This window comes from Solea senegalensis, unplaced genomic scaffold (assembly GCF_019176455.1).
Source record: "Solea senegalensis isolate Sse05_10M unplaced genomic scaffold, IFAPA_SoseM_1 scf7180000015590, whole genome shotgun sequence".
NCBI lineage: Eukaryota > Metazoa > Chordata > Actinopteri > Pleuronectiformes > Soleidae > Solea > Solea senegalensis.
In genome coordinates this window covers 1-19,449 of record NW_025321376.1, presented here as the reverse complement: position 1 = coordinate 19,449, position 19,449 = coordinate 1, and the positions used below count along the sequence as shown (strand labels likewise).

At 41.9% G+C, this 19,449-nt stretch overlaps 2 protein-coding genes across 4 annotated transcripts; one reads left to right on the top strand and one right to left on the bottom strand.

Annotated features, from left to right (window-relative positions):
• Positions 1–10: 10 nt before the first annotated feature.
• Positions 11–10,973, top strand: LOC122762361 (tyrosine-protein kinase STYK1-like). 3 transcript variants are annotated; one of them, XM_044017558.1, is made up of 10 exons: positions 11–128; positions 1,442–1,500; positions 4,451–4,717; positions 5,318–5,554; positions 6,332–6,528; positions 6,678–6,758; positions 7,224–7,438; positions 7,562–7,602; positions 8,596–8,692; positions 9,784–10,973. In XM_044017558.1, the coding sequence occupies exons 2-10, from the start codon at positions 1,443–1,445 to the stop codon at positions 9,977–9,979; spliced, it is 1,389 nt and encodes a 462-aa protein (XP_043873493.1). In that variant the 5' UTR covers positions 11–128; position 1,442; the 3' UTR covers positions 9,980–10,973. The 3 variants fall into 3 exon arrangements, with proteins under 3 accessions (XP_043873493.1, XP_043873494.1, XP_043873492.1); XM_044017559.1 differs by having other exon boundaries at positions 11–134; positions 6,332–6,513; XM_044017557.1 differs by having other exon boundaries at positions 11–134.
• Positions 10,974–13,272: 2,299 nt separating this feature from the next.
• LOC122762363 (polyhomeotic-like protein 1) lies at positions 13,273–19,439 on the bottom strand. Its single transcript, XM_044017560.1, has 3 exons — positions 17,284–19,439; positions 16,795–17,002; positions 13,273–14,158 (listed from the first exon to the last, which is right to left on the bottom strand). Exons 1-3 carry the CDS (start codon positions 17,512–17,514, stop codon positions 14,007–14,009), a joined length of 591 nt encoding a protein of 196 aa, XP_043873495.1. The 5' UTR covers positions 17,515–19,439; the 3' UTR covers positions 13,273–14,006.
• Between the last annotated feature and the right edge of the window lie 10 nt (positions 19,440–19,449).

Here is a 19,449-nt window from a genome sequence, read left to right as displayed (position 1 = left end):
GAGCAGTCGGACGTGACTTTGGTTTTTGGTAAAGTCGCACTTTTGCGTGGATTGCGGCAGGAACGACGCATGTTCTGGAGACGAGGTTGACCCCTGACCTCTAACCCTAACCCTGAACGCTCGTCCAGGTCCAGGTAAGACGTTAAATAATTATAAAATTTAAGTGTGAAACTGTGGGGTAAAATTCACAATATCACAATATTTCATGTGAGACATTAAACAAAAGTTGTTTTATGTGACATTGTAAAAACATTTAATGTGTCTGTGTGTGTTTAGTTTACACGTGAATTTACACGAGTGTGTGTGTCTGTCTGTCTGTTCTCACTCTGTGTCTGTCTGTTCTGTGTATGTGTGTGTCTATTCCCACTCTGTATGTGTGTCTGTCTGTTCTCTATGTGTGTGTGTGTCTGTTCTCGTTCTGTGCCTGTCTGTTCTGTGTGTGTGCTCCATTCTTTCTATGTACACAAGTGCGTGTGTGTGTGCGTCTGTCTCACCCCAGGCCTGTCTGTTCTCTGTGTGTGTGTGTGTGTCTTTTGTTGTGTTGATGCGGCAGAACTGCAGGTTCATGTGTGAAAACACAATGCAGTTAAACTGGTTCAGTGACATACACACCGTGTATCTGTGTGTGTGTGTGTGTGTGTGTGCTATCTCTTTAGCACCTGTCATAAACACTGACCTTGTCAAGACCAGAAGACCTCATGGAGACCAAAACCTGGTCCTAATGAGGCAGAAGCTCACTTGTAAGGAACTGGTTAAGGTTAGGGTTAGTGATAATGCTTTGTTTGTACTGTACACAAGAATGCTTACTTCATACCACAGGGTGTGTGTGTGTGTGTGTGTGGGAGTGTGTGTGTGTGTCACACACTCTTAAATTAGATGTTTCCATTGTCTAAAGAGCGGCGGATGATGTTGCATTATTACAACATGAAACATGAAGGCGTCGTACGTTCGTCATAAGCTTCTCCGCCGGCAACACGACGAGAACGCCGTCACGTTAACCTGAGTTTTGTCAGAACTCTTCAAATCCAAGGAGAGAAACAAGGTCAGATGATATGATTGTGATTATGATCGATGTCAGTCAGAAACAGGACCGGGTTCTGTAGTTACATTAGCCTCTCTAAACCAGTCATTATTCACTTTGCCTTTCGCTCTGCTGACAGCTACACTAACACCTCCTATGGGTGTATACGTGTAAATATTTAATCATTACTAAGCTCTAATTAGGTTTAATTGCTAGTAAAAGTAAAGGTGGCACTTCTTCTCCATCAGTGACAGAACTTTAGTTCCTGCTCTGAGGTCAAATCTAAAAGTGCAGATTAAAGCAAACATGCATCTAATAGTAGAGGTGTGATCAAGTGTGTGTGTGTGTGTGTGTGTGTGCTGAGCAGAGGTAATACTGATCTCCTCCTCCCGCTCATAGTAACACTGATCTTCTCTGCAGAATGTCATCCAACTCCACAGAGGACGACGATCCGTGTGCACCCGACGACAACCTCTGTAGTAAGGACACCACCCTCGATCCCTAATCCTCGTCTCCTACCCTTTCACTCTTCCTCATCCCTCCCTGAGAGTGTTTCACACGCTCCATATTCCCTCTGGTTTTCATCTGCAGATTATTTCTATTATGGACCAAACATGTTCATTTATTTATTTAACAAAATAATTGTGTCTTAATCTCCGTCTTCAATTATCTCTTATTATCTTAAAAATCCTGATTCTCTTTCTTTGCCAAACCTGTCACTATCAGTAATATAAAACTTTTAAAAGTTGTTTTATTCTTGTTATTTTCCCTAAAATAAGTAATGCAGTGAACTTCTATATAGTATCTGTATACTGGCTGATGAATAAATGAATGAATAATCTACCAATGCTGGTTATTCAAAAAGTGACAAATATTGGCTTAATTATTGGCCCAGGGTTCACGGGTTTATCGGTCTATCTGCAGCTGCATGTGAACTCTGTATTGATCTATGATTTAAGTACAGATACTTAAGTTACATAATAACAAAATGACCATTCATATTTCAAATGTGACGGAGAAACAAGGGAGAGCTGCTTCTGTGTGTGTTTCATGGAAATGACAGAAACATGATTGATGCTGTGTCGCCACACCTGAACACGTGACACAACCAGGGCCTTCACAGTCTTTACACTGCATTGTCATCATGTTAGACAAGGGTGTGTGTGTGTGTGTGTGTGTCTGCCCCAAGAATTGTGTTAAAAGTCAGAGAGGGCTTAAAGGGATAGTTCCTATCATAATATGTTAGGTTGTTGTTTTTTTTTACATCATTCTATATGAATATATATATCAGGTTATAAATCAAATCAATATTTCTATTTGTCTCATAAATAATAATAATCTGTGTATTATTACCAGATTATTGAGTGCATCTGATCCAGTTAGCATATACTCTATATAATCAGATTACGGCTATCAGTGCAATGTATTCAGATTAATTCAGTGGTTTTAAAAAAACAGATCATTTGAGTGCATCTCGTTCAGTTATTTATAATCGGATTATTTCAGTGGGCACAACCAAATTATTCTGGGGAAAGTATTTAGATTACTTCAGATGATGTATTCAGATTACAGGAAGAAAACCGATTACTGAGGGAGTTCAAATTGTGTGCACAATCAGATTATTCAGAGGAATGTATTCACATAGCTTCAGTTGGTGTAATCAGAATATTGTTGGTGTATGTATTCAGATTACCCTGCAGGATGAAAACAGATTACTGAGAGATTTTAAATCAGATTGATTCAGCAAGTGCAATTTTTGTTCAATTAATCAGATTATTTGACTTTGTGTAATCAATTGAATTTCGGATTATTTCAGTTGGGCAGAATCAGATTACCCTATTGAATGAAAACAGTAATTGAGTTAAACTGGAAGTGTAAGGTTTGAGTGTTTTCATAAAAACATGATTCGGCAGTAAATGAATGGACCAGTCAGTCGAAAGACGATGAGCGTAAAATGATTGATGGACCCAGTCGAAAGGTGGACCTCGTTGAAAAACGGTCCTTACACTTTGCCAAAAGAGTGTGACGCCTGATTGGGGTTGACGACTGTGCGGACGCAGACGCCTGATGATCTGGTGACGCGGCGACGCCAGACGGGTGTGCGACGCAGGACGCTAGACGCGCACGACGCAGCGACGCCGTAGGCGACGCCAGACGCGGTGACGTGGTCTGTGACGCAGGACACTTGTGACGCTCAGCGACGCTAGGCACGGCGACGCCGTGACGCAGCGAGTGCTTCGCCGACGTGACGTGACGCGACGCTTCAGACGACGCGACGCCGACGCTGGCGACGCCTGACGCGGAGTGACGCCTGTGACGTAGGACGACGCTGTGACGCTAGGACGGTACTTGTGACGCTTGTGACGCCGTGGCAGACCAGGGCGACGCCTGTGACGGAAGCGACGCAGGTGAGCGACGGTGTGACGCAGGCGACTGTGACGGCCAGACGCTGTGACGGTGCGACGCTCAGACGGTACACGCCTGTGACGTAGCGACGGTGTAGCAGCTCAGACGGTGACGCTCAGACGTGACGGCGACGTTGACGTGCGACGGTGCGACGCCTGTGACGCGTGGACGCAGCGACGCCTGTGACGCGGCAGGTGACGCGCCCCGTGATGTAGACGTGGTGGCGACTTCATAGCGACGCAGGGCGACGCTTCGGTGACGCAGGCGACGCCTACAGGTGCGACGCCGTGACGTAGGCGCCTGTGATGTGTGACGCGGCAGGGGGACGCGACGTCAGACGTGAAGCGAAGACGCTTGCACGCGCGGTCGTGACGCAGGTGACGCAGGCGACGCGTATGACGATTGGAGCATCGCAGTGACGCACGGTGCGCGACGCCTCAGACGGTACGGTAGCGACAAGCCTGTGACGCGGCAGGGCGACGCCAGACGACGCGGTGCGACGCCTGTGACGACGCAGGTGACGTAGCGACGCCTGTGACGGTGACGCACGACGCTTGTGACGCAGGCAGACGGTGTGGACGTGGCGACGACACTGTGACGCCCAGCGACGTGTGACGCCTGACGCGTGACGCGCAGGTGTGTGTGACGTGTGGCAGCATTTTACAAAAACAGATGGCAGGAAAAAAGTTGAATGCAAAGTTTTCATATCACAGCTCGACTAAAAACATGACATGTCAAATGAAAACGCTAAGCTAACTTGTCTGTGTTATGTTGCTCCAACAACATCAGCTCAGTTTCACAGCTCAGCTCCTGTGTTCAGTGTGTGTGTGTGTGTGTGTGTTCTTGTGCAGATGCACGTGATGCAAACACTTTGATTTTCAGGGCTTCAGTCGACCAAGAATTTCTTTGGTTGATTACAGCCCTAGAATTTATACTGACACAAAGTTCAAAGGTCAGAAATGTGTCCCCCTCCACAGTGACAGGCTGTGAAACTCTAACACTCTCTCTGTCTCTGTGTTGCAGTAACAAGGACACACCTGCAGGCGGTGATCATCGTCCCCACGCTGCTCCTCTTCTTCACGCTCGTCACTTTACTCTTCGTGTTTCTGCGACAGTACTGTCCTGAACGCAGACCCTCACACATCACAGCCCCTCAGAACAACAATCATCACCATAGCAACCCCCACCACCATCATCATCATCATCATCGTCGTCAGCAGCATCATCATCGTCATCACCATGTGTCATCGCACAGGCACACGCAGAGACCCCACCTACAGGGCATCGACGGTAAAACAGCACAAACATTCTGATTTGATTTTCCTGATTATTAGAGGAATTATGATGATGGCTTGAGTCTAGAGCTGAAACAATTCCTCGTTTAATCGATTATTAATCAATTACTAAATCAATCGACAACTGTTTTGATAATCGATTCATTGGTTTTAAATAAGATTTGCGTTTGTTTAAGCTTCTCAAATGTGAGTATCTTCTTCATTTCTTTGCTCTGGATTTTTTCTCATTTTGAGAACATCATCATTTCCAGGTTTGATCAACATTTTATAAGGTTTTCTGATAGTTTATGTCAATAATCGACGGATTAATCGATTATGAAAATAACCGTTAGTTGCAGCTCTACTTGAGTCTAGTGATGATAATTAAATATGATAGTATTGTATTGTGACTTAGATGTTGTGATATATAGACATTTCAGATATCAGAAAAAATATAGATACAGTTCATCCCTAAGTCTGTTCTCAGCGATGTATTTATGTTATTTCAGGTTTTTTAATCCAGTGATTGTGAACAGTATTGGATCAACGCCGTTTTCTGTAAATTAAACATTTAAACTGTTTTATCACACGCTCGTCTAATATTTAATCCCAACAGCGCCCCCTGGGCTGAACCCGCTGGAACATGAAGTGCTGCCCTTGTCGGTTCAGCCAGTGCAGCAGAACGTGAAGCCGAACGTGAGCGCACCACCGCAGGTGACCACAGAGAGGCACCATGGAGCCTTCAGCCAGGTCACGGCTCTGCCTCTGTCCGTCTACATCAAAGCTAATGATGCGGTCACGCTCTACAGAGGACGCATGGACAACAGGGACGTGGTCCTGAGAGTCCTCAAAGGTAAACATGCACCGACAACTTCATTAAAAGCAGTTTCTGTGATTTTTCAGCTTCTTAAATGTGAATACTTCCTGGTTTCTTTGGTCCATAAAATCTTTTTAAAATCTTTAAAACTGATGAATTTTGTTTGTGGAGACATTTGAGAACATCATCATTTCCAGGTTTGACAAACACTGATCAACTTTTTTTGACATTTTATGGACAAAACAAGTGATCGATTCATCGTGAATATGGATTAATTACGAAAGAAATTGTTAGTTGCAGCTTTACTCTCATTCCCTTCTTTAGAGTGAATACTTTAGACTGGAAGATTGTTTTAACAAATGTTCCGTGTAAAAGAAACTAGAAAGAACTATTATAAACCAAAAATGTACAGTTAAATATTTAGCAATCATTAAAATAATAAAAAAATGTGTACTTGCATCATCCAGGAGTTTCAAGGCTGTTACAGAGTTACCATAAAGAAAAAATATAATAATAAATATTGGAAGTGGATATTATAAATATAATAGTAGTAGTATTTTTAACCGTTTAAGAATATTTTATAGATTAAAAAAAACAAACTTAAATGATCCAGAAGAGGAAAAAAAAAACACCCTGTGACCTCTGACCTCTGAGCTTGACCTTTGACACCAACGACCACTACATCCTTGAGTCTCAAAGGATTCCCTTAAGATATCCTAAAGATATTGTGCTCAAAATAAGTTTGAACGGACGGGCAAGGACCTAAAAACTAGGGACCAACACAAATACTCCTACCTTTTCTTTCCCACGCAGAAACAGCAACCAGCAGTGAGAAGCAGCACTTCCTGAACTTTGCCTCCTTCGTCTCTGCACTGGGGCCACACCCCTTCCTGCCCGCGCTGCTGGGCGTGGTCTCAGTGCAGCCGCCCCTGATGATAGTGATGGAGGAGCTGCGTCACAGAGACCTGCTGGGCTTCCTGTGGAGATGTAGACAGGTGCAGGTTCATCTGGTACCAAACTTTGAAATACTCTGGGCATAAGAGGAATTACAGCTTTGTGGGACAGTGTGGGACAGTGTGGGACAGTGTATCATACTACTGAAGGGACGTAGTGTCCATACTTGGTCTCATTAAACCTTTCTTCTTCCGTGTTACTAAAGGACAACACAGGTTCAGGGTCGTCATGTGACATGACAGAGAAGAGGATCTTCATCATGGCCGGACAAGTGGCCTCTGCTCTGGTCAGTTTCTCCCTTAAATATCAGTTTTTTCTGCATCTTTACACATTTCTCACTCATCAGGAGGAAAAACACATGATAACCACTTACCAAAAGACTTGAATCTAAATCAGCTTAAGTCCACATAAGAATCTATTCTCCAAATGTTGGACAAACTTTTCCAACAGTGAACAAGAAAAACTCTCCCACAGAGAAAATCAGTGACACAGACATTAGACCTTAGTGACGGAGGCAGCAGTGGATCAACAACTCCTGTGTGTGTGATGATTTGCTCTATGAGGTTTGGTGTGGGCGAGTGAGTGGTTTACTAAGTTTTCTTGTTGGAAAAGTCTTTTAAAAACATGGGCATAGATTTCATTTGGTGAGCATTTTATTGAGCATCCATTTCAGGCTGGTTCTCAGCAGTTTCAGGACCTCATATGAACACACACACAAACTGTCCTCATCTTCCTCTTCATCACACTGTAGGATTACCTGCACAGTAAAGGCTACGTTCATGGCAACGTCGGGGCTCGCAGCGTCCTGGTTGGTGGAGACCTGACGGTGAAGCTGTGGGGTCTGGGCTCCGTTTACCGGAGGACAGCGCGGGGCGGTTCTCTGGGGGAGGTGGACGTCATGGAGATGAGGAAGTGGCAGGCGCCAGAAGTCCTGGCGAGAAGAGCCATGAGCAAGAGCAGCGACGTGTGAGTGTCCAGATCCATAGACGATGTTTTTGTTCATTCCAATTTCTTGACCCAGTAAGGACATTAAATGTTTAACGTGAGACCAAACTTTTAACGACACATCTGTTTTCTTTTTTTAACCAGGTGGTCCTTTGGAATCCTCCTCTATGAAATGGTCTCACTGGGTGAGTGTTCTGTAATTTCAGTTACTTAAGAGGAACTAAACCCTAAACCACTTTGTTCAGGTTCAAACTAAAAGTATTGTGTAAAGTATTTGAATGACGTATTTTGTGTTAAATGTGTGTATGTACTGCCTTCTCTGGATAAACACCTCCCATTACATATGAATGTTCCCATTAGCTGGTTCTTCCCATGTTGTCGTCACCAAACCTCCTCTAGCCACGCCCCCACAGACACAGCAGTGGGGGGGCGGGGCTCATAGTGGATAGCAGCACTCATATTTCTGGCAGATAAATTCAGCATGAGCGGGAGGGGAAGTAGGAAAATAAAACATCCGGTTTACTTTTCAGAATAAAAGATCCCGTGACGACACCACATCGTCAGCGTGCTCCTGTTTATTCGCTCTGTAGAAACACTGCTCTGTTTGTTGTGTTTACAACATTTAAAGTGGATTTCTTTGCGAGAAGAAGAACCACAAAAAAAACTTGTCTCTGACTCCAGCTGTGGAAGCGGACAGATGTGAGACAGCGGCAGTGAAGTGGAACTTGGCTGACCTGAGCGTGTCCATTCTGCCCAGCAACAGTGAATACTATTTTCTGATTGGCTGATTGGTCACTAATTCAAGACAGCTGTATGAATGAACTACGTAGAGCAATCTGCCTTCGCATCATGGATTCATAGATTACGTGATTTACGTGCGGTGAAGTTTGATCACTTCTCAGCGTGGGGAATGTCATGTGTGAGTGTGTGAGTGTGGAAACTTATTGAAATGTGTGTCTCACACTAAATGCAGCTCTAAGCTGCCACTGGAAACACCACAGCAAGCTGCCAACATTTGCGGTTGCTGTCACTCGATCGTGCTATATTGGGTATATAGATTTTCAAAATCAGGCATTGGGCAGAGTCAGCTTCAGAACAGGGGTTTAGTTCCTCTTTAACAAATGACAGAATCATGCTGGACAACATTTAAGTGTTGAAATGATCACTATCATTACCAGGCGACCCACCGTTTGCTGAGCTGATGGCGGCTGAACTTCTGCAACATCTGCAAAGAGGGAAGCATCTCAGTCGACCACCGACATGCTCCAACACCCTGTAAGAAGACCAAACTAAAGTACTCAATGATTGATCAATAATCCATATAGATTTATAAAGCACCGTTGAATAGATGAATAGATTCATCGATTTTGAAAGTAATTGTTAGTTGCAGCCCTAGACTTAATTAATCCCACACTGGGGAAATTTGGGGTTATAGTAGCAAAGGTTTCAGAGGTAGACAAGTGACAAACACCAGATTAAGATAGAGAAATAAAACAAAAACATATGCAAATGTTTCAGATTATACCCAGGATACTTAAATAAATGCAAATATATATAATACAAAACTTATCATCATGAGTAGACGTCACATTAGCAGCTCTATGTTCTGAATGAATTTGGAATCAAAAATGGAATTTTTTTTTTTTTTTATCAAATCGTGAATTGGATCGTTCACACGTCTAATCCTATACACGACATACAACTTTTAACTTAAGATTTAAACAGAATTTTACAAAAATGTTTGATTAGTAACGGTCAATGTATGATGTTGTAAATAACAGCAATGAATAAAATAGCGAGTGTGTATATATATGGTATAATACCAACAATAACCACAATAAATTCAAAACATTAACATACAGAAGCTGAAAAATCACAGAAACTGCTTTTAATTCCCAAACCAATGAATCGTTTAACAAAACAGTTGACGGTTAACTTGGTAATCGATTAGTAGTTGTGTTGACACTACAGCCAAACTCAACAGTCAATAACTGATGATTTTTAGAGACCAGCTCCGCATGTAAACAAGTTTATTTAAAAAGTTAAAAACCTTAAATGTACGTATGACTCACTAAATTTTTTTTTTTTTTTTTTAAGTAACCCGGGACTTTTCTTGTTTATGTACTTTTCATTCTGGTTTCACACCGAGACAAAATGGCGGCGGCACTTTCAGGCGCCTTCAAGCTAACCTGTCGTGAGTGCAACAACCTGCCTGACATGGCGGTTTGATAACGCTCATTCGAACACTTTCAACGACATGTAATGTTGTAAAAACCTTTTTAAATACGTGTACGTGATATATATTAACATTTCAGTGGGTGTGGCGCGTGTTTTAACCGTGTTTTTACCGGGTACGTTGCGGACAGGTACAGCATCATCCGTTCTTGCTGCCACTGGAATCCCCAGCAGCGTCTCACTGTGGCGGACCTGACGAGGAAGCTCGAGGCGGCAGAGAAATCAGCCTATGGGAGGACAGTTCTCATCGTACCCAAGCCAATCAACATCGAGAGATACCTGAGAGAGGCGGGATATGGGGAGGCCTTCAACTATGCTGTGCTCTGATTGGCTGAGAGGATCCTCAACGTTGGCTGGCGGTTTTTTTATATACATACAGGAAGTGCAACAGGGAGAACCCAGAAAACAAATGGACGTTTTTTAAACGTTTTTAATTGAACTCTACTTTTGTTTTGGCTTTTTATTGTTGGAAACGCACAGAAGAGTATTAGGGTCACATTAAAAAATGAAAGAAAGAAAAATATAAAACAGCATGAATTCTCAAATTGAAGTCAGAATTTGTTCTCAGAATTCTGAGGAGAAGGTCAAAATTCTGAGAAAATTGATTTCTTTTCCAGACTTCTGAGGAAAAGTCTGAATTTTGAGATTAAAGTCTGGGAAATAATGTTTTCTCAGAATTCCGAGATAAGTCAGAAAGTCCAAATGAATTGTGACTTCAATCTAAGAATTCTGACTTTTTTATCAGAATTCTTAGTCAGATAAAAGTAACAAAGTCCGAATTTAATCTTGAATTCTGACTTTTTTTAAATCAGAATTCATGGTTTTATTTTTTTTTTATTTTTACATATGGCCCTCATACTCTTCTGTAGAAAATGAACTCACTTAGATTTTTTTTATATATATATGTATATATATGAACTGCAAATGTGTATTTATCTGTAAACTATGATTGTGGAAATTTTAAAAGAGCAGTATAATGTTTCTTTGCACTTTTAACCTTGAAAAAAAACCAAGACAATTTATAAGAAATAGAGAGCTAGTGGTGGACAATAGTTATGTGTAATAAAATACTGAAATAAATCCTGTTAGATGAAGATTAAGTCCACTAAAGACAAAAAAAATTCTGTGATTAGCACTTACATGATAAATCCACATATGTCTGGTTTGGTCCAATCCCAGGGTAAAAGACCTCACGTTAAAGAAGGTGGAAACCTGTCGTAACTCGTCTGTTCGGGTTGAAACTTACATTTTGGGTTTACTCACCTTGGCTGTGCTGGCCTGCTCGACACGGTGCTTTAATAATTAAAAGAGGTGAATCTTACAGCTGTGTTGGCTGCATAAACTCTTCTATATAAGTCCTACAAACATGGGGAAAATTAGACAGATATCACAATTATCCGGATGAAAATCATGATATTGTTGCACTAAAACACACGTGACTGTAGATATTGGTAATACATTAGGATTATGTGTGCAACACAGGTTGGATTCATATTTTTTGGGGACATTTTTAAGTGAAAAGCAAGATGACATATAATCATGAGGTTGTAGAACGACTGGAAAAAGGTAAGTGACTACTGCTGCTGCGTTCCATTTGTTGTCGGAACTCAATTAAGTTTAATTAATAGCTCATTTGTCGCATTTGTTTCACATTAAATCAGTCATAACACGTAGTTTCTGTCCAACATTTATCATTTTGTGTTAAGCTAAAATACCACATACGGCATCATTAGCATGTACGGTAAGGCTAATACACAACGGCTAGCCCCGAGATTTGTTTGCAGCTTCAAAGTTCTGACGTCAATGGAACACGGTGTACTGTCAGACAGTAAACGCTGCAAGTCAAGTCACTCACATGGATAAATGAAGACAATTCACCATTCTTCATTGTGAATTTACTGCAAACGCTTCTAATCACAACATAGCATGTTAGCATAGCATACAGTCCCATCCTGACAGTGAGGTTGTTTAATAAAAACAGATTTACGATGCATAGTAGCACAAAACTGGAATAATAAAGGTTTTATAAGTCCAGCTGATCTGGTACACAAATAAAAAAGAATAAAAAGTCACAAACAAACATTCATTCTGTTCTTTTTTAAATGAAAAGAGAGACACAAGTGTTAAAACAGCTCTTTGATTATTTATTTGCATGAAAGCATTGTTAAATCCAGTCCCCGCCAAAGATTTTGCAGTTTTTCTTCTGGTTTTTGCAAGGAAGCACATTTCCATTCTTCATTAAAAAAAAGTATTTTCTGAGAAAAGTGCTGAAATTCTGTGGAATATATCGCATCACTTTTCTGTTTTCTGTCACAATTTATGCTGATTTAAATCCTCTGGGACGACTGAGAAACACAAACACACACAGCTGCTCTCAAAGATTATTATTGTTCCTTCATTCTTTGAAGAAAAAGAAAAAGTAACAGCAACACAGTCACTGACGATAAAGCCCCCAAAAATATAGCTCTACAGCAGCTAAGACGCTAAATACTGTCGCTGGTTACGACGCTACGAAGGAAGACGGCAAAGTGTCCTTGACCAAGGTCGCTACTGTTGGCGGTAAAAAGGCAACGCATTGTCATCGCTCGCAGTAATAATAACAACTAGAATTATATTAGCAGAAGTTTAAGCGCTGATATAAAACGAGGAATGATATGAAAAGCAGGTAAAAAAAACAGACAATTCTAGTGAGAAAAGGCCACAAGGTTCACACACACACACACACAAGAAAAGTCCTACAGTAAAAACAAAGGCAACAAAAGTGCATTTAAATAGAAGAGAAAATATTTTTTACACTCATTACAGAATAGTTTACGGTTTATTTTTTCCTCATTCACTCATTTGGTCACTCGTTGTTGTTCTTGTCCTTAGGTCCACGTTGTTGTTGTTGTTTTCTTCTTCAAAAGGAGATAAAAACTTTATCTCTGCGCGTTATTTTTTAATGACGCGAAAACAAAATCAAGCCCTCGTCGTTCCTCGTCACCGGAAAATGTAACGTACGCGTCAGAACTAGCGGGAAATCAGACGTTAACGTAATTTAACAATAACAAAAACATGAACATTAAAAGCTGTGAATCTGAAATTAGGCCGCGTAAATTTACGTATTAAAAATTAAATACATTTCTATGTTTACAGATGATTTACTGTGAAACAAATACAACAAAAGTGCGATTAAGACTTTTTTTACATAAATAAGTAAGAAAGTCAGAGTTCCGACAACAAATGGAGCGTTTGTTTACAAATAAATGCTCCGCCCACTCTCAAAATGGTCGGGAAATTAGCTAAAAAAAACATGATGATGTCGCCAACAGCAGCTTTAACAAATTAAATACTGGCTCTTTTTTAAATAAAGTGTCAAACTTAAGAGTTTCTGTGATTTTTCTTTTCTTTGCTTCATTTGATTTGAAGAAATGAACAAAATCATTTATGGACCAAACAAGTGCTTGATTAATGGAGAAAATAGTCGTCAGAAACTAAAGAAAGACAAATGTCTGCTCATGAAAACATGAATGAAGTTTTCTCGCCCTATTTCTAAGAGAATTTTTAGATATGTTGAAGCTTCACAGTCAGATTTAAGAAAAACATCTTGTACTTGATTATTTTTCTTATTTTCTCTGCTTCTTAAATGTGAATATTTTCTGCTTTCTTTGCTCCATAAAACAAAGAACATTTTTGGTTTGATCAACACTTTCTGGACCAGATTAACTAACCAGTTACTAACGCAGTCCTAGTTAGAGAAAAGAAAAACATGTAGCATGAGTATTTATTGTGTTTGGACTGGTCTGTGGTCGTTACCCTGTACTCTCACTTTAGCCTGTACGTCAAACTAGACACACAGTTAAAGAACCATGACGCTAAACGCACAACAGCTAAAAATAGACCTAACATTAAAGATGTTGAGTGCTTTCATATTAAAATCTTTACTTTTTTAAAGGTTCTGCCGCAAATTTAAAAAAACACATTTGTCAACAAAAAAAACAAGTAAAAACAAGTAAAAACAAGTAAAAACTCTCCTGTGACCAAAAACAATCTCCTTCTGCTTTTGTAAAAATGTCCACAGACACAAACGCTCAATATATAAAACAACAACAACAACAATCATCGCGCTCATGTTGTGCAGATTGCACTCAATTCTGCAATTTTCTTTAAAAATACATTCAAAAATGTTTGTTTCTGTGTTTTAAATGAGGCCTAAAATCAAACACGTGGATGTAAAACAACTTTGTCGCAGAAAGTAAAGATTTTGCACGTTAAGAAGCATTTTTATGAGACGTCTCATGTCGTGTGTGTTCCTGTGCAAAAACAACGAGTTTAAAAAACCACAGACCGGAGCCTGTGTGTGTGTGTGTGTGTGTCAGTCTCTCAGCGTGTTGATGTGGGCACAGATCTTGAGGGCGGGGCCTAGCTTGATGTTCATAGTGGACATAAGATGCTCCTCCTTCAGCAGCAGCAGCGCCTGTCCGTCAATCTCCTGCGACAGGAACTGAGACGCCAGATCTTCACAGCCTGTGGGAGGAGCAAGAGGAGGAAGAGGAGGAGCTAAAGGTACTGACACGGTCTGCGCTGACTGAGTGAAAACAAAAAGCGGCTGCGAGTGAGGACTTAAATCACTTACACAGACTTTTCCAACTGGAAACTGAAGTCTGTAAACTACTCACTCTCCCACACCAAAGAGAGAAAATTAGTGATTTTAACTCACAGGGACACAGGAGCTGCTGGTCCTCTGCTGCCTCGTGTGGTCACTTTGTGTCACTGAGGTTAAACCGAATGAAGGGTTTCAAAGCCGAAATCACTAAAATAAGACATTAGAACTTAGCGATGGAGGCAGCAGTGGATCAACAACTCCTGTGTGTGTGATGTTAAAATTACAGATGTCCCGATCCGATATTGATATCGGATATTGGTCCGATTTTCTTCTTCTTCTTCTTCTTTTCCTTTGGGCTGCTCCCTTCAGGGGTCGCCACAGTGAATCGACCTCCTCCATCTCACCCTGTTCTCTGTATCCTCCTCTCTCACACCAACTAACTTCATGTCCTCTTTCACTCGATCCATAAACCTTATCTTGGGTCTTCCTCTAGACCTCCTGCCTGGCAGTTCCAACCCCAGCATCCTTCTACCAATATACTCACTATCCCTCCTCTGTACATGACCAAACCATCTCATTCTGGCCTCTCTGACCTTATCTCCAGAACATCTAACATGTGCTGTTCCTCTGATTGACTCATTCCTGATCCTATCCATCTTCGTCACTCCCAAAGAGAACCTCAACATCTTCATCTCTGCTACCTCCAGCTCTGCTTCCTGTCTTTTCCTCAGTGCCACTGTCTCTAGACCATACAGCATCACTGGTCTCACCATTGTCTTGTATATCTTTCCTTTCATTCTGGCTGATACTCTTTTATCACACATTACCCCTGACACTTTTCTCCACCCATTCCAACCAGCTTGAACACGTTTCTTCACCTCTTTTCCACAATCTCCACTGCTCTGGACTGTTGACCCTAAATACTTCAAGTCCTCCACCTTCTTTATCTCCACTCCCTGTAGCCTCATGGTTCCACTTGGGTTCCTCTCATTCACACACATTCTCTCTTGCTGCGACTAACCTTCATTCCTCTCCTTTCTAGAGCATATCTCCACCTCTGGAGCTTTTCCTCCACCTGGTCTCTGCTCTCACCACAGATCACAATGTCATCTGCAAACATCATAGTCCATGGAGATTCCTGTCTAACCTCATCTGTCAGTCTGTCCATCACCACCGCAAACAAGAAGGGACTCAGAGCCGATAAATCAGATATAGATAGATCGTATAAAGGTCCGGTAATCAGTCTGCTTCTAAAATATACAGTATATGTATGTATATATATATATATATATATATATATATATATATATATATAGAGTTATTACGTATTATTATATATATATGTATGCTATGTACATATATATATATATGTATATATATATATATATATACATATATATATATATATATATATATATATATACATATATATATATATACACATATATGTTATATATACATATATATATATATATAGCGTGTATATATAGGTAGAGGAGGGAGGAGATAAGTATATATATATATATATATACATGTATATACATATATATATATATATATATATATATATACATATGTATATATATATATATATACATATATGTATATATACATATATATATATATATAAGCGCTCCGGTACAACAGTCCATTCCGCTCCAGCTCTTCTATCCAGCAGCGCCCGTTGTGATCACGTGGGCTCTGTGTCTTGGATGCATGTAGATCACATGATCACAACAACAGTGTGTGTGTGCTACTGCTATTTCAGAGGTTAAACATTTTTCTTTAACCCCTGAAATCAGAGGCTATGAAGCCGCACAGCAATCACGAGCTACCCGTTAGCACCACACTAGCTCATTATGAGGCGAGCTGCTAAAACAACATTATTTCAACAGCCTCCGTTTGTTAATTATACCCCAAAAAGCAGCCACGCCACGAGCTTTGTGTGTTTTAAATGTGTCCTGAAGCTCCACACACGGAGCTAAGTACGTCTGCGGGGCCGGACCCCGGGCTCCGGGTTTACCTGCAGGACGATCACTCTGGCTAATCCAAAATAGTGAAAACAAGGGGGGTGTTCTCTGAAGAAACACTGTTACCTGTGAAACACTGGTGCTCTGAAAACACCCCCATGAGCACTTGGTACTTTCCTCCTGATGAAATTAACCATAGACTGTATGAAATGAACACAATATTCTCATGTTGAATTTATTATGTTAATAATAAATAGGTCAGTTTTTCTGTTTAAGTAATATCACTTGATCAAGTCTATTCTAACATTCCACACTACAAAATAAGTCATTAAAGTGTGTATGATTCGTGCTGATATCAGTATCGGCCAATAATCAAGGATGGAATATCAGTATCGTATCAGAAGTGAAAAAGTTGTAGTGAAAATCACTGATTTTCTCTCTGGGCTTTGGTGTGGGAGTGGTGAGTGGTTTACACACTTCTGTGTAACAGTGAGATAAAGACCTTAAAGACGTCATAATTCTGATCAGATTGATGAAAACATTATTAATTCATCATTAATAATAAGTAACTTCAACATGTCACTTACCTTGCAGTGACGAGATAAACTGTGACACTTCCTGCACACTCCACTGGGCGGGGACAGAGAGCAGGCAGCCGGGAGGTGGACCCTCTGGAGGAGGAGGAGGAGGAGGCTGGTGGCAGGAGGCTGTGGAGGCCGGAGACAAGGACATGGGGTCGTCTTCATCGTCCTCTGGACTCGACTCCTCGTCTGAGTGACTGGACTCTGAGCGGCACTGAGAGGACGAGAGAGAGGAAGAGTCATCAAAGGGTCATGACTGAGGAGGGGGAGGAGTCACTGTGGGGGAGGAGAACTTGAACAGAGTCACTGGTTTGTCAAATGTGCACTGCCCATGTTTGACCTTAAGGGGGCAGAGTTGTCACTGTGAGTGAAAATCTCTACAAATCAATAAATCATTGAGCATCTGACTCATATGTGACTGTGGATTAGAGCTGGGGTTCAAAGTCTGGGTCTCCACACGTGTCCACAGACTACATTTACCAGGACATGACTCACCTTGACAGGTAGGGGGCGCCCTGCTATCTTAGCGCTGGCTATTTCAGAGCTGGTCCTGCGAGGAACTCTGCGCCGGGCGATTCCTCCCTCCTCGTCTGAGTTAGAGAGCTGACCGTGGCCCTGGTCCCCATCCAGACCCTGGCCGTGACCCTGGCCGTGACCCTGGCCGTGACCCTGCCGCATGCAGAAGTGCTGCCTGAAGCTGACGTTGTACCTGGGGAACCAATACATACTGTATCGTAGACAAAGAGTGACATATACTGTACTGAAGCCACACACACACGCACACACACACACAACGCTCGAACACAGGTTAAGAGTCTGAATAAACTAACCATGAGTGTATTTATTGATGTATTTATTGATTGATGTATTTATTGATTGTTTCTACACGTGTGCCTGTGAAGGTTCTCCGTCGTCCAGGGGCCCGTTTCAGAAAGCATATTTAGTGAAAACTCTGAGTTAGTTAACCCTGAGATGAGTGAAACTGGTTTTTCGGTTTCACAAAGCCAGTTCAGCTTTACGCTGAGTCAGTTACCCCGGCAACATAATCTGTGAACCTAACCTGCTCGCTGGCAGGTTTTCTTCAACAAACCCTGACTTTCTCTCTGTGTCTCCTCCTCCTGCTGAGCCTGAAGCATCTGTCTCACACACGTCTCATGTCCTCATTCATATAGTCGATATTGTATCAGAGCATTCACCTGCCAAATTAATGAATTTATGTCTTTCAAAACATCGAAATCCGGGGCTTCCGGTTTGATGAGGTAGAGAGCAGACGTGCGAGCAGGGGGCTCCTGCCGAACTTTTCATTTACTTTCTAAGTCTACCAGTATAACAGTGTTTTTCCTTGGGCTAACTCGCGCATTACTTAGTTTTTATGTGGGAAAGTGTATTGCGACGTAATGAGCACCTCAAATTCTAATCCTCAACCGTCAGTAACAACTCGTGCAGCTAGCATTTCAGCCAAGCTAGCTAGCATGGCTGCCGCTGCCGCGCCGGAGCTTCCAGGCCCGGGAGGCGGAGGTGCCGGCAGCGGAGGCAACTCCGACCCAGTCCCTCTAATGGACCTTGAGGCTCTATTCTGCAAACAACGTGATAGCTTCAAAGCTAACATGGCTATCCTGATTCAACAATCAACTGAATCTCTGATGCAGTCAGTGGATTCACTAGGTCAACAGGTGACGTCATTTAACCACCGTCTCACTAATACTGAAGTTGTGGTGAGTGAAAACTTCGTGAAAATCACAGAGATGGAAGCTGTTGTTAAGACCTTGCAATCCCAAGCTACGGTGCTCCTGGAACACGTGAATGACCTCGAGAATCGGTCCAGGCGCTCTAACTTGCAGATTATCAATATACCTGAAAGAAGTGAGAAAGATCAGGACCCGACGAAGTTTGTTTCCAACCTGCTGATGGAGGTGACGGGGCCCGATGTTTTTAACAACCCTCCCGAGATAGAGAGAGCTCACCGTTCCCTCGGCCCCAGACCAGGTGATGCCGGCGCGGGGAAACCGAGAGCCCTCATCGTCAAATTCCTCCGCTTCCAAGAGAAAGAAACAGTCCTCCGATGGGCCAGACAACACAAGATGGATTACCGCGGCTCCGAGCTGAGAGTATATCCAGACATCAGTGCTGCTTTGGCTAAAAACCGGGCTGCATTCAACGCCATCAAACACTCTCTTTACCTGAAAGGAATAAAATTCCGCTTGCTGCAGCCTGCCTGTCTCCAGGTCTCGTTCCATAATGAGAACTTATACTTTGACTCTCCATAAAAAAACACAGGATTTCTACAACGAGCGCATTGCCACCATCGGTTAGTGGACTTATTGAGGACGCCGGCTATATCTGTTCCCAGTGCACAGTAATGTTGATTTGAGTGTAATACTGCCCTCATCTATAGCCATTTATGTTGCGCCTATAGCACATTGTAGACATATCTGCAGTTTTAGGAGCCCCTTCTGCTCAGTGAGTGTTTAGTTCACAGATTTATGTCACATGGAAGTAACAGAGTCTATGGAGTCCCACTGCTAGTTCTTGTTCTTAGGACATGCTTAGGGAGGTTTAGGTGTGTTTTTTTGTTCCCTGTTCTAGGGTTTTTTGTGTTGGGGTACTGGGGAGGTAGATCCTACAGATTTGCTTTTTTTTGTTTGTGCATTTGTAACATTA

Coding starts and splice junctions, on each gene's coding strand:
- LOC122762361 (XM_044017558.1), top strand. CDS start 1,443: ATGTCATCCAACTCCACAGAGGACGACGATCCGTGTGCACCCGACGAC. Junction 1,501..4,450: donor ACCCGACGACAACCTCTGTA/GTAAGGACACCA, acceptor TCTGTGTTGCAG/TAACAAGGACACACCTGCAG. Junction 6,529..6,677: donor GACAGGTGCAGGTTCATCTG/GTACCAAACTTT, acceptor GTGTTACTAAAG/GACAACACAGGTTCAGGGTC.
- LOC122762363 (XM_044017560.1), bottom strand. CDS start 17,514: ATGTATTGGTTCCCCAGGTACAACGTCAGCTTCAGGCAGCACTTCTGC. Junction 17,003..17,283: donor GGCGCCCCCTACCTGTCAAG/GTGAGTCATGTC, acceptor TCGTCCTCTCAG/TGCCGCTCAGAGTCCAGTCA. Junction 14,159..16,794: donor GTTTATCTCGTCACTGCAAG/GTAAGTGACATG, acceptor CTCCTCCCACAG/GCTGTGAAGATCTGGCGTCT.